Source organism: Diadema antillarum, unplaced genomic scaffold (assembly GCF_040938485.1).
Source record: "Diadema antillarum isolate AM-2024a unplaced genomic scaffold, OU_Dant_1.0 seq00000798_RagTag, whole genome shotgun sequence".
NCBI lineage: Eukaryota > Metazoa > Echinodermata > Echinoidea > Diadematoida > Diadematidae > Diadema > Diadema antillarum.
Genome location: NW_027271682.1, coordinates 3752216 through 3767494, shown reverse-complemented (window position 1 = coordinate 3767494; position 15279 = coordinate 3752216). Strand labels below are relative to the sequence as shown.

Below are 15279 nucleotides of genomic sequence, written 5' to 3'. Positions count from 1 at the left end.
TTTGAAATAGTTTGCCTTAAGTAAAGTTTCGTGAAGTAAAGGTAAATTGTGATGCTTACCAGGTGGATGCTAGACCCGTGGATCTCTTGTTTTTCAAATCTTGAACACACTAAACTTTGATGTAGAATGAAGAGAAAGGAGAGAAAGCTTGAATGGATAAGGTGCTACGTATATCTTGACCTAATTGTGTTTGAGACTTTATCATCAATAAAGTAATTTTTACTCTCAAAATCTCTGATGAAAAGGACAAAAAGTTCCAATTTCACATGTGGCAGAATACAAAACAGAACCAAAATAGGAAATACATTTTGTTCATGTGTTTAGTTTGCAGATGACAATCTGTATGTTGTGAGTTTGACAATTTTTACGTTGTGAGTTATTATGTACAATTGTACAACTGTCAGTAGATACTGCTCTTTGTACAGTGATTGCACATGATACTTTATACAGTGTAATTGATAAAGCTAGCAATTCATATGCAACTTCATAATGTCAGTGAAACTGAATGTAAAAAGTGATTCGCGAGTGTCATTTTGTACAAAGCAAGATTTAAATTTTGTGGTTTTAATAATAAAGGTACAATGTATCTGAGCAAAGCAAACAGCATACGTGTACCAATGTTGCTTCTCTACTGTGTCTCTAATCTTGGTGCTTGAATTATTATTCTTTTTAAATTTTCCTCACATCATTGTACGCATGTGACATTATGAACAGCAGTAATCTTTTGAACAGATCATCCAGTTTTCCTCAAACTTTTACTAATTTGTTCTACTGATATTGCTGCATTCACTTAATCCTCATAAACTTCTGATGAATTTGTCATTTAAGACATCTGTTGTTGTTTTTTTTTTCATTCAGACTTCAAAACAGTGTATCAGTTTGGTTGATAAGACCTCTGTAATCATTTAGTGCACATACACACACATCCATAATTTCATAAGCAGTCTTGTAAATATTAGTGTTATTATATATATATATATATATATATATATATATATATATATATATATACATGTATATATATATATATATACACTGTATATGTATATGTATATATATTATATATATATATATATATATATATATATATATATATATATATATATTGACCCATTTCACCTTTTTGGAGTCCTCATGTAAAATCAAGGAGTGCGACTTTTTTGTTCGCTTTCTGATGCACGGTCACATATGAAGGGTTTGTTTGCAAAAACCGATAAGTCCATTTTTGAAGATTTTGAAGTATGATCTCTGTCAAAAAGTACAAAATAATACGTTTTAAATGATACATTGTATATTGGCCACTACATATAAAGGTATATTTCTGAAGTTATGGTCAAAAGAAGCAAAAATTTTCTTATTATTCTCTTTATTTTTCTTGACCTTTAATCGCAAATAATTCCATTTGGCAAATATGGACTTATCGGTTTTTGCAAACAAACTCTTCATATATACATCTATATACATTCTTTCATGGCTACATGTATTTTATTTCTGCATGTTATTTCTATATCTCATGTATGATGAAATACATTTTAATATGTGTGTGTGTGTGTGTGTATGTTCCTGTGAGTAACTTTTATGAAATTGAAATTTGCACCTTTCAACAGACAGCAGCATTGATTATCTTTACTCTTACAAAAAAAGAGAAAGAATCAGAGAAATGAATATTTTTGTACACACATAAGATGCATGCATGCATTCATTTTGCCATGGTGATTAGAAAGAATTTCCCTAACCTCCCTCACTGCCCCCCCCCCCCCAAAAAAAAAAAGAAATATGGGAATCTGATAGAAATAAGATATAATAGATATTTACATGTATTATAACGTAAAAGTGGGAAATTTTATGTCGGTAAATTTTTATGCCCAGTCTGGTTTAACAAATATTGATGTATTCAATACAGTAGAATCTAAGATGCATACAAATTATTATATCACAAGCAAACCACATGTTATTGTATTAGTTCATGTTGTGCAAAATGCATATAAAAAATTTCCACGCTGCCAAATTTCTACTTACAGTACAAATAAGCACATTATACAATATGTTCTTCTATTTGTCCATTTGCTGAAAGTTATCACTGTATTGACACATAAGCAGGACCTTGACAGACTTCAGAAGATCACCCCCATGAATTGTTTTATTCCTGCAATGATTATATTGTGTTTTTACAATGCCTTCACTTGATTCTTGGGAGATCTGTGAGGAAGAATAATTGTTCTAGATAGTATACAGCATCACTAAAAGGCTTTATATATGATATTGCATAAACATATAAAGATATATAAATAAATGAATATATATATATATATATATATATATATATATATATATATATATATATATATATATATACATATACATATATATGAAGAGTTTGTTCACAAAAACCAATAAGTCCACATTTGCCAAATGGAGATATTTGTGATTAAAGGTCAAGAAAAATAAAGAGAATAATAAGAAAATTTTTTGCTTCTTTTGACCGTAACTTCAAAAAAAATGTACTTTTATATGTAATCACCAATATATCATTGAAAAGGTGTTATTTTGTAATTTGTGGCAGACACCGTACTTTAAAATCTTCAAAAATGGACTTATCGGTTTTTGCGAACAAACTATGGTCACCAAAGAATTATGATGATGCACTGATAAATTTGTATGCATATTGAAATACCATTGCTTGTGACCACAATAATCCCTCTTTATAATTGATTGTCATAACTCTGACAAACTGTCACTCGACAAAAAAAAAAAAAAAAATCCTCTATTATAATTAGAAAATTATTAGTTATTTATAAGTCATGAAGAAAAATAAATCAGTTTGCTTGTTTGTTTTTCATTTCATGGTGGCACTAATGTCAATCCACAGGTTTGATCGATTTTTGCACTTTACCTGCAGATCACCTGACTAATAGGTAGTAACAATTCTCTTTGGTTATTTTTTCTCAACAAAAGTGTACATCTAGGGGAAAAAATATCACTGTTCGAGCACCTCCGAAGTTCACGTCAACAACGCATCAAAAGGCACGTTGAGGGCAGCATTCCTCAGTGGACTAAATTATATTTTACTTCCTGTGTTTTTGTGTCGCAAATGATGTGGTGAATTATTGCTCTCAGATAATCATTTAAATAGACATACTGCATTCTATTACTAATCCCGTTCGCACAGCTGAAATTACGTCAGTAAGTATGTATTTGAATTCTGTTCACTTCTCGTGTTTGGGTGACAAATAGTTTAGTGGTAAGACGAGTATCAATCTCGTTGATAGTGTGCAGTAGACGTTATTAGATTGTACAGTCCCACGTGTAGTAATGGATGTCGGACTAACTACTGTATACACAGCCCAGTTGCAGTTGCTGTAAACCCATCATAGCGTTTTAACAGCAGCGTCTGGTCGGGCTAATGTCGGACAAAGTTGTGCTGCAATTTATTGATTGATTTAATGCAACATGATCAGCAGTGCAGAGTGCTTACTTTACAAGTGTTATTTTACGTGGGTGTTAGTGTCAAGTGCAGTGTGTGTGTGTGTTCTGTATCTCTCTCTGCTTACAATGCGTTTTGAACTCTTTCTTCTTCTTCTTCTTCCAGTAAAGTACAGACCGCCGTTGGCGTATTATCGTACTTGTAATTAATTAGATTAATCATGACACATGTGATATTGAACCAAATCAGTTAAGTTTAAGTTGTCTTAAAGCCACAAAACAATGCTGACTTTCATGTTGCTTTTATGTTTAGATTTATTTTTTAAACAAATTCACTCTTTGCGAGAGATTACAGCATACACTGCCTGCACAATCTAAAACTGAAGCAAAGTTGATCATCGAGTGAAGTGTAACACACAAGTAGATTTTTAATGAAGTTTTAGTGATAAAACTTACTGGACTCTGACTCAAAGCAGGAGCGAAAAATCAATGGGAATGATTGTTGCAAGTTGAAAGGAAAAAAAATTGTTGAAAAATACTAGTGTCTGACTCTGAGTGTGTGCGTATGTCTGTGGTCATGTTCGTTCTAGGAATTGTACTATTTCTCAGCTGACTTTAGTCAGCTTTCCATCAATCGTTTTTTTTTGTTGTTGTTGTATTTTTGCTTCTGCTTACTACTGTACTAACTTGAAAGATATATCGCATAGTATCAGATCGCTAACTCCATTTTCAGAATCTGCCGCGATCGCTTGAGCGAGTATTTTGAGTGAATATATCAATGCTTCCTGATGACGGATTTGGTTCAAATTTATGTGAGCAATTTGAAATAAGCTATTAAATTCATCCTGAGTTTTTGGTGCAAATTTGGGTTTCCAGAATTTGAGATATCTACGTGAATATGAAAGCACTTACAACACATTTCAATTATCAAATTATGTATCTATGATCATTATTGTCATCTTCTTCATTAGTCATGACTTTGATGCAGCTTTTTGGGGCCATGTTCATCGCCTATAGCCCAGCTGTAGCTCTCTTCATTTTCACTATCGCCAAGGAACCTCTGAGAATTATTGTGATGATGGCAGGGTGAGTGTACTTTTCTTCTTCTTTCTTTTGCTATGATCATCCTTAACATGAGGCCCAGCAAAACTGATTACCTTTGACCTTTGTGTAGTATTTGGATATCAGTGGTCAATTGTAGCTTCATTCTCATCAAAGTTCGTTTCCATTTATGTTAAAACCTTGACTTCCATGTGGAACAGTACCAGCTGTCGGACAAGACGGCTCCCTTTTATGAGAAAATGAGATATGTTAGTGATTTAAAAGTACGGGTATTCAGGGTTTGAACTGTGAAGTCCTGAATAGTGTAAGAATGACCACTGAGATAGTTCTGTCTTGTAGGTGTGGTCAGGTCAAACAGAGTTTCTGCAATATGCAGTCAGACCGAAAGTAGGTGATGTGTCTTGAATACTGGGTGTACTGACAATCCTGTACATGTTTACAGATAAAATCCATTATGTATACATATAAATACCAGTTGTACAAAGTCAGACATAACTTTGAATATTGAAGCACAGATTGTGCAGCACAGCCTTTGACCACACATCCAAACCACATGTGTTGTCCCTTGTACAGACGCCACATGCATTTGTTTGCCAAATTGTGCAAAGTGTTTTTATGTCTCTCTGATGCATACTCATCCAGGATGTTCTTCTGGTTGGTGTCCCTCCTGACGTCATCCATCCTGTGGTTTGCGGTGGTGCCTCTAAGGGATAAGGTTGCCTTCGGTCTCACATTCTCCATCTTCTTCCAAGAGCTCTTTCGCTTCCTGTACTACAAGCTGCTCAGGTTAGCTCCTTGTAGAAATCATATGTTTTTGATAGCACAGCTCAGTTGATTGGTGTAGCCCTCATATACATGTAGTATGATTTTCAAAGCATCAAAGAATGGTCAAATTTGGACACAGAGATGGTACACACCGCTGTCATCAAATATCAAAGTAACCATACTGCATTTTGAATAATCTACTGTAACCGCTCCTCTGTTCTTTAGGTGTCTTGAGAGTTCTCCAACAATCAAATCAGAGGACTTTAATTCATGAAATGGACTTAATTTCTTACTGCTAAGAGCTGCAAGTTTCAGTGAATTCCAAGATTTTGTACTTGATGCCAGATGATTTGGGTATAAATTAGGAGGGCTCACAAATGAAGGCTGATATCTTATTGAGATATTTTACTGTTATTCTCAGATGTGAGAATTTAATCAATAATACAAATGTTACACTCAATCCATTATGTTAGACGTGAACTGGTTGGCATTGTCAGCCACAGTGACCCAATTTCCTTGTAAGACACACTTTGATTACATGAATCACAAAGTTGACTTGCTAGCAGCAGCATGATAGGTTTTCTGCAAATAGAGATTATTTTATGATTAGCAGCTCTTTATGCATCAGATTTCAAGTCAAGATGCTTGTCATGGGGACATTTTTGTTTTTGTTTTTGTTTTTTAATTGCAACCTATTCCCAAAATAATGGGGGAAACAAAAGGTTTAGAAATGAATATATGTCTGCAAGAAATACATGGAATGAATGTATCTATATTAAAGAATAATTTGCAAGCATATATGAGACTGGTTGATAGAAAAAAGTTGAAAACTGAGTGTTGTGATTGTTTACTGGCACCTGTGTATGTGACCTCCGAACTATGTGCTATCGTACCTGTTCACCCGACAGCTGATGTTGAAAGGAGCCTCGCATGTTTGCTTCCCTTATGCAGGAAAGCTGAAGATGGGCTCCAACAGTTCAACCAGACATCTCCGGAACAGTCACAGCATGGCAACGGTGGCGCGAGTACTTCGGATAAGGCTAGGCATGGCTATGCCTATGGTAAGGACAGATTGCATTGGCATTCACTGCTTGTTACTGACGGGGCTTGTAAGGCAGAATGCTGAATGAGGTTGATGGGATAAGCTGTCCTAATGTGGCCAAGATCTGATGTGATTTGATTAGTGTTAGTGATTTGTTTTACAAGATCACCTAACTCTAATCAGGCTTTTTGGCTGTGCCACCCCCGCCCAGATCTGGGCCATCAGTGGTGCGATCAGTGGTGCAATCCCTACAAAATTGGGCATGCATGACACCCACGTCGTTTCCAACAATATTGTGCCTTCAGATTTTTTGAAATTATCAATTTCTAATTTCAATTAATTAATTATGCAAATTAAGCCCAAGATCTTATCTTAGCCTAATTAAAAGCCTTGAAAGTCTACTTTTTTAGTTTGTATATCTGTTTTAGAATATTCAACAATTGTACATCATAAAAACTTCCAAAAGTCATTTCAGTTCTTATGTATTTTATTGTTTTCTTAATCTCCTATGTATGTCTGTGTTTTTCATTGGAAATTGTTGCTGACCACTTTTCTACCATAATTAGCATAAAGTTAATCAATCAAAGTGATTAATAGTGGAGGTAATCAGGTTTCTATGAGTTTTATGACAGAGCACTGTTTTCTAACTTCAGAAATATGCATAAAATCACAAAATTGTGCCTGTTTTGGGGTGACATGCAGTTACAAAAGTGGGCTTGGGTTCGTACAAGTATGCACGGTCGTTGCAAATTTGGTCTAAAAGGTTGTGTGAGACTTGAACAAAGAAAGTCCAGAAGCCTCATGACGAGGCCTTCTCGCACTACAGAATTGCAGGGCGAAATGTCGAGGGGTTAGATTCTGCCCCCTGCCCTTTTAGGATTGAGTCCCCCTCCCAAGGACTAGGCAAAGAGGATGAAGTGTGTTGCCTTGGGGCACAGCTACTACAGGTCCGGGACTTGAACCACTGACCTTGTGACTGATATCTCCATATCTCTTCTCAGTTGCTGGTCTCGGGTTTGGAGTGATGAGTGGCATATTCTCCTTCATCAACGTCCTGGCCGACTCCAAGGGACCGGGCACTGTTGGTATTTACAACACCCCCCAGGATTTCCTCATCACGTCTGGTAAGTAATAACGTATTGTGATCAGCCTCAAATGGCGTCCATGTCGGTGCCAGCGGATCGACACTACAGAGTACACAATGTACTGCAGAGTTTGCTGCGTCCTTGTCTCATTACCTTTACGGAGAAGTAAATATTTTTGTTGGCATTGGTTTATTTGTTTGTTTGTCTGTCTCTCTGAGTGCAATATACTATGTAACTCCCAAAATTGTGACTAATTTGGATGAAACTTACTTGTTTGTAATCCAGATAACTGTCTGTATCCAGGATGTTTTTATTATTATTATTATTATTTTTTTGAAGGATTACCATTGGCAAATAGGGCCAACAAAGGAAGAAGTACAAGTTGCAGGTATTTGAGGTGTGCATACATGCACTGAGTGTGCTTGAAGCGCAGCATACAGCTAGCTGCTGATGAGATTGACTGATACACAACAGAAAGGCTTCTTCAATTATCATTGGGAAACCAGGACGATTTTCAGCATGCATGTACATAAATTTGGTGGAAATTGAGCTGCTTGGCAGATCTGCGCTCTCCTAGTGATTTACTAAATACTGATATTATCTAATGTGATCCGGCATCATAGAAGACCCCCCCCCCCCCCCCCCCCCCCAAAAAAAAAAAAAAAAAAAAAAAAAAAAAAAAAAAAAAAAAAAATAATAATAATAAAAAAATAAAATGAAATAAAAAATAGAATGAAAAATAAAGATAAGGAAAAAAATATCACAAGTATTGAATCTTTGGCAGGCCTTTAAGATATACATTTTTGGTTAATTTGGCTAGTTTGCGTGCAGGAATTATTTTATCTTAATTCAAAGATTAGAAGTATGAAGAAGAGGGCTGTTAAATCTTAATAGACCCACTCTCTTCTTCTTTCTTAGACTAGCTTTCTTTGTTTTACTTCTATGAAAGAGTGAACACAGAGAAACCCTACAGAAACTTTAACCCATTGAGGATGAGTCCCGAGTATACTCGGGCAGGGGTCTATGGAAAATGCGTGTTGTAGCAAAATCAGTCCGTCCTCAACAGATTAAGAAGCAACTAGCAAGAGCTTGAACACTTTGGACCTTATCATTTTTATTGTTGTTGTTTTTTGTCTTTTAACACAGCCTTCTTGACCATGTGCTTCATCCTCCTCCATGTCATGTGGAATGTCATCTTTTACTGGAGCTTTGAGAGCAGGCGCTACTGGGCCGCTCTTCTCGTGGTAGCATCTCACTTTCTTGTCTCCGAATTGGTAAGTACACCATGAATATCAAGTATCAGATCAAACACCTTGTATGTTGTGCAGTAAAAAAGGAAATAAATCTCCTATTTTTGCATTTCAAATAAACTTTCCTTCAATGCTTTATTGCATCCTGGTTGCCTGGGAGTTGCCTGGCGGGTTTTGATTATGGCTCATAACTTTTGATCCCTTTGTCCGTTTGTGACCAAACTTGAATGGTAGATGTCCCTTGGGGAGGCGAAGGTCATCACAAGGTCAAAGGTCACAGACAGGGGTCAACAAACTTTTAGGGCCCAATGTTAAGTTTTTAGGGCGCGTTTCGATTGTGGCTCATAACTTTTGTTCCCTTTGTCCGTTTGTGACCAAACTTGGATGGTAGATGTCCCTTGGGGAGGTGAAGGTCATCACAAGGTCAAAGGTCACAGAAAGGCGTCAACAAACTTTTAGGGCCCAATGTTAAGTTTTTATGGCGCGTTTCGATTGTGGCTCATAACTTTTGATCCCTAAGTCCGTTTGTGACCAAACTCAGATGGTAAATGTCCCTTGGGGAGTTGAAGGTCACCACAAGGTCAAAGGTCATAGGCGGGTCAATGAGCTTCTGGGAGTTAGAAAAATATTAATTTCTTGTACGCGAATGGGCGAGACACAATTTGGCACTTGCCTTGTTTTATCTGAGGCCCCATTCTGAATGTAGAGCAAGTGATGTCTACTGTCAAACGTGGACATACATGTATGCACTTATACCGTGGACTCCCATTATAACAAAGTTCTTGGGTCCAGCAGTTTTCTTTCGTTCTATCGAAATTTCGTTATAACCGAACAAATAAACAGTAAATATACATAGAGCGGATAATGGTGCAGTCTGAATTTTTACTTCGTTGTAAGGGGAATTTCGTTATAACTGTGTTTGCTATAATGGGAGAGTACTGTTCATAAACACGTACATACATACCACACATAGAGACTGTTTATATACACGAAGACATACACATGCACCCACACACACTCACACAAATAATCAATACTCTGTCATCCTCACATAGTACTCTCCCATATACTTATATAGAAACCCAACATACATACAGCACATTGATACACTTGATTTATGTATATACACTCCCAAAAATGACACACTATCATGAGAAATAAGACATACCTCAACAAAACAACTTTATACAGTTCGACCTCGATAATCCGGCCTCCTTTTATCCGGGAATCTCTATTATCCGGACGCGTTCACGCAGTGAAAGACTTTTTTTTTCATCCAAAAATTGAGAAAAAACAGTGACTTTAATATCTTTTCATGGATCTATTTCACTAATTCCATAAGATGTGCATGATAGGTTTCTCAGTATCTAATGAGGTAAAACATGTATGATTTTCACATAAAGATATACTTTATTTTTGTGAAGAAGGGACTACAATTTTGCGCAGGCTAGCATAGATTACACCACCGTTGCGGGGTACGCTACCTGCCTAGCTGCCAGTGCACTGGGACGGCAGCTTGGACGGCAGCTATACTTAATTAACATTGTGTCTCCCATATCCGGCCAATTCGCTTATCCGGATGAGTGCCGGTCCCGACATGGCCGGATAATCGAGGTCGAACTGTACATACATTTTCATGTTTTGAATCAAAGATGACTGCTCTCTCTCTCTAGTAAAGACTTTGTTTTCATGAATTCTATCAGCTTTATCTTGCGCACAGAAAATTTTGATTTCTTGATTGTATAATTTTGATGCTATATCAATATGCTATTTTGTTATATATAAATCATAGGTTGATGTTTCAATGTTTTGATGTAAGATTGTGAGCAAGTCTGCAGCTGCTGCTTGTCACGATTGTAATAGACCACAGATGACTCAATACCTCAGTAAGGAATTGACACAAGTTGTAGACCTTTGGCTAACACAGCAATATATATTTTCCGTGTCTGCATGTTACAGACTCTTCTAAACAGGGACCAATATTACAACATCACCCTCCCCGTCGCCTATGCCACTCTTGCCATCATGTCACTCTTCGCTTTCTGCATCGCCGGCGGGTCGCTGCGAAGTATCAAGGCGGCATGCACATTTCAGCGATCACGCTATGCCCTCTAGCGCTCTACAGCTACGAATGTCAGCGGAGTCCAGGTAAATGACGTCTGCAGCTTTCTACCATGGCCTGAGATTTAGACAGTCCCGCATTTAACCACGATTGCATTGATCCATCCTATTCTTAGGACTTTTTTCTTCCTTTTTTTTCTTCTGTGGAAGTGCTGTTTTGAGTGCACATTGCGATTCTCAGTGTAATGACAGTTACATTACATGCTATTAAAAATTGAATATGAGAAAATAGGTGTGCACCTCACAACTTATGAGCAGCGTGATGCAGTTTCACATGACATAATGTCATCAAAAAGCATATGGTATAGCAGGTTGAGATAACAGGCATGCCTCCATAAAGTCATATGGGCAGAGATGAAAATATTGTTCACCATATATTGTAAGCAGACAAGGACTTTGATTTAAATTCTGTTTTTTTGTGTGCATATGTATTTTGTTGTTTAGATATGTTTTATATTTGAGTTTATATATGACTCTTGTGGCAGAATATGTGATAAAATGATATGGAGAACCTTTTTGGAGGAGCATATATATGTGGTCTTTTCTTGGTGTTCTGTTGATAAATATAGCTACTGTTTGTTGAAGTCAAGGTTCTGCAGAAGCAACAGGTTCTGTGTTCCACAATTTACTGCTCGTTTGAAACGGAGGTCTGTACATTGTTTAGTCCCCGAAGGCAGTTTGTGCCACATGGCAGCGCGATGTGGACACTTCTTTGCACTACATCTCTCAAAAACCAAGCTAAGACTAATTTCCCTTTCTTCTCTCTGGCTGTTGTTCCTCATTCTCTTTAGCCTTCAACTGATGCTCAACTTCTCGGCATGAGATAAGCAAGTGGATGTCTTTAATAGGGCTTGTGCTTTTTATTAAGTTCTATTTCAGAGGGAGGGCCTTTGTCTTATCGCAAACAAGGAAATAATTTTAAATGTTTTTGTTGCAGTAATGTACTGATCCTATTCCTTTGAAATTTCTCTCATAATTTTGTTCTCTGTGTATTTGTTTGTATAGCATGTATGATTTTCTTAACTTATTAGAATGTGAAAAAGCCTTTGACGCTCATCATGTACATTAATTCTGTGATGAAAACACAATCATTCCAGATGCTTTAAAAGTTTTCACGTGGTGGGAGCTGTTTCCCAATGTGAAAATTGTTCAATTCCCATATTCTGTAGCCATTAGTCTGATCTGTAGCCCAGGCCACTCCTTTTCAATCCTAACTTTAATTTTGAGCAGCATGAACTCAGTAGATACGAGCCAAGAGGCTGGATAGGTCACTGGAGAGATAGTCTCTTTTCAAGACTCTGGCATGAAATGAAGTGAGCATGGTGCATTGATCAGGTGGTTGAGATGAGACAGCCTACAAACTTGAGCTGGGATAAAAAGTCTGAGGCCAGGCCACAGGAGTTTTGTTTCTTGATTTGAACTTATTACGAATGGATGTTTGTTCATATCTTGTGATTTTTTTTTTTCTTCTGAATTACATATGAATCTCTGATGTATGAATGGAAGTGACCACACTGATTTTGATGTGAAGAAATATGCTTTAAGATACTTATATGTAAAACAAATCAGACATCTCTCCTTTATTGCACAGCAAATAACTAAGAATGTTTTCATTAATGAAGTGAATCACCCTTAATTATCAACTATTGACTTAATATTGTGGCTTTCTTAGCATTTCAAATTTACTTTGAGGTGAAATTTTCTTGTTTTGTAAAATTAATTTTAAACTATTGACAGCTGTAAAAGATGAAAATGTAGAACTGATGTTAAAGAAAGTTGACAAGCATCAAATTTATTTTAAAGACGTGCAATATAAATATGTTTGCACTGACTGTTAAGCAGTTTATACACCCTAAGCCCATGTACTTACGTGTTGTACAAGGAATTTATGACTTTTCCACTATGTTTCAGTATTGTTTTTACATGTATAATACCACTAAGGACCAAATGGGTGACGTGAATATTTCTTATTTCATAGTTCATTCCTCGTGCATTGACAGTGCTCTAATTCTATGATGACAATTGAAATGGAAATAAGTCTGCTTAAGTTTTGGAACAAGGTATGGATACTGAAAAATTGATGCAATAGTGTGTAGCATGTTCTTTTTTCCATGTAGAATCTATTTAATACAGGAAACTGTAAATTGCATCTTTCACACACAGCATTCTTATGGGGGCATTGTTTCGTGATATGTGAAGGACACGGTGGTCCACGACCGAGGGGTTTTAGCGTACACAGCAACATGCTACTTTCAGTGGCTGTGTGTGATGCAACCATAACATATCCCTTAATCCGCATTAGTGATTGAATTAACACTGCATTCTCTTCAACTACAGCTCGAGCCAATATTATGGTTTTTCTTTGTTGAACAACTACAATCTGCGTGGAGAATGTGCACATGCAATTGACACAAGTGTACATTCAGAATCCTTTTGCGGTTTCTGTTTCACATATTACGTACATTGTATGAAGCACATGCTGTGGGCATAATCTGCTTAGTTGCATGTACACAAACTTAAGAATTATTTATTCATATATTTGTTGAGGGTCCTTGAGTATGATTCTTATTGAGTGTAGATCAAGAACACTAATTTTCAGAATCATGAATTTTGTCTATAATTTTGTAATATAGTAAATAGATCCATGGAATTCACACAAAAAGTGTACAATTGTTTCATTGTTTGTTGTGTTTTGTTTTCAGCCAATTCCACCCAGCAATTCCTCGCTTGTAGCAAATGACTTTTATAGTCACTCCTGTTTTGCAGTGAAGTGTGCACAGCTTTTGCTGTTTACAAGGGCTAATAAATAATATGGTTTATCATTTCACCCCATATAAGACTAGATTGAAGAAGAACTCGGGACAGATCAGGGTAGTGTCATCCCTTCAAAAATATCCATGGTGTGGGTCATGATCTGATTCACTACCAAAAATTTACACTCTGTTCATTACCACAGTGGATGTATCCTACAAGTTTCATCAAATCTTTTCATTATGCAAAATATTACTATCAGACAGACAGACAGACAGACAGACAGACAAACAGACAAACAGGCAGATTATGCAGGCATAAACATAACCTTGAAAGTGATCACAATCATTCCGAAGTTCATTAAATACTCTCACCTAGGTGTGCACAATTGAAGAAACATTGTCGGCGCTATCCACCAAGATTAGCATACCACACGGCATTTACTGCTCACACACTGTGTTTCTGATTACTGATGAATGTTAACACATGTTTGTGCATTAGTCTGCATCTGTACAGCTTGTTCTGTACCTCTGTTGGGGAAGATTAAGGGAGGTGTTTGTAAAGGTATGGTACAGTTTCGGTTGAGATGGGGCTTCCGGTTTTTTCCAACTTTTTCGTGAGATAATGGGAAACCTCTTATGAAATATGAAATAGCACACAACTCCAGGAGGAATTCAAAGTTTATTTGATGAATATTGGTTTTGAAATGGCTGAGACATCTAAAAACAAAGAGGTCCTAATGAAAGGTGGGAGCCACCTTTTATTTGGACCACTTTGTTTTACTTTGTTTTGGGATATCTCAGCCATTCCATAATTGATTTTCAACAAATAGACTTTGTATTCCTCTTAGAATTGTGTGCTCTGTAATATTTCATAAGTGGTATCTAATTATCTCATAAAAAGTTCAAACCTGAAACCCCCACCCCCATCTCAACCAAAACTATACCATCCCTTTAAGTGTGTGTCTCACTGGACTGGATAGGTCCCTACTAGTTGGCTATACAGTGTATGTACGTCATGGTGACTTGAGTTCTCCCCATTGTGATGTCTACGGGCACGATGTCTCTATGATATCTCGTGCGATCTGGACAAGTCTCTGGGGAGTTGGGGGACAATCTAACATGTTTGATTTTTCAGAATAATGAACCTATTTCATTTAAACATATACGAATGAAAACAAATTCTCCTTGGAGATTGAATGTTACACAAAGCAAACGCAGAGCCCACAGAAATGTGAAGTGCTCGCCCATGCAAAGACGCTCTACAAATGTTTGTTGCGCTATGACATTTTGAAAGCGATCTACATTTCATAAAGGAACACATTTTTTTTTTTATGTCAATGGAGCATGGAAATGACTTCGTTGTCACAAGAATTCCACTATTGCTGTGTTCGTTGTAAGCAGATTTTGCACCATAGACATTAATGATGATTATGTTGGGACTCAAGTTTTTACTACATTGTAATGAAATTTTGTTTTAATCATATTCGTTGTAATGGAAGTGCACTTTTCTTCCAATGTTTTTTCTACATTTACAATGAAATTTATCGCACACACGTAAACCTTCATGTGTTGATATGGATAGTAGTATGAAGTTTATAACTACATGTATGGTGATTCCATGTGTCAATGGATACGACATTTACAATGTACACAAAGACACATTTATCATGAACTGTCTCATCTCATTATGCTCACAAGGCAGTCCTGCAGGGCGGGTTATTATTCACCTCCAGTTTTTTTTCTTTTCTTAAAAGACAACTCACATGAATCCAAGCAAA

The 15279-nt window shown here is 36.6% G+C and overlaps 1 protein-coding gene across 1 annotated transcript; it reads left to right on the top strand.

The window, feature by feature from the left end:
* The first annotated feature begins 3064 nt into the window (after positions 1–3064).
* LOC139739440 (gamma-secretase subunit Aph-1-like) lies at positions 3065–10849 on the top strand. Its single transcript, XM_071650050.1, has 7 exons — positions 3065–3183; positions 4395–4509; positions 5128–5271; positions 6202–6311; positions 7294–7416; positions 8524–8651; positions 10587–10849. Exons 2-7 carry the CDS (start codon positions 4397–4399, stop codon positions 10740–10742), a joined length of 774 nt encoding a protein of 257 aa, XP_071506151.1. The 5' UTR covers positions 3065–3183; positions 4395–4396; the 3' UTR covers positions 10743–10849.
* The last annotated feature ends 4430 nt before the right edge of the window (positions 10850–15279 follow it).

Excerpts from the sequence above, each read along its gene's own strand:
- LOC139739440 (XM_071650050.1), top strand. The coding sequence starts at position 4,397 with ATGACTTTGATGCAGCTTTTTGGGGCCATGTTCATCGCCTATAGCCCA. Across the intron at positions 4,510-5,127 it reads ATTATTGTGATGATGGCAGG|GATGTTCTTCTGGTTGGTGT; the intron begins GTGAGTGTACTT and ends ATACTCATCCAG. Across the intron at positions 5,272-6,201 it reads CTGTACTACAAGCTGCTCAG|GAAAGCTGAAGATGGGCTCC; the intron begins GTTAGCTCCTTG and ends TCCCTTATGCAG.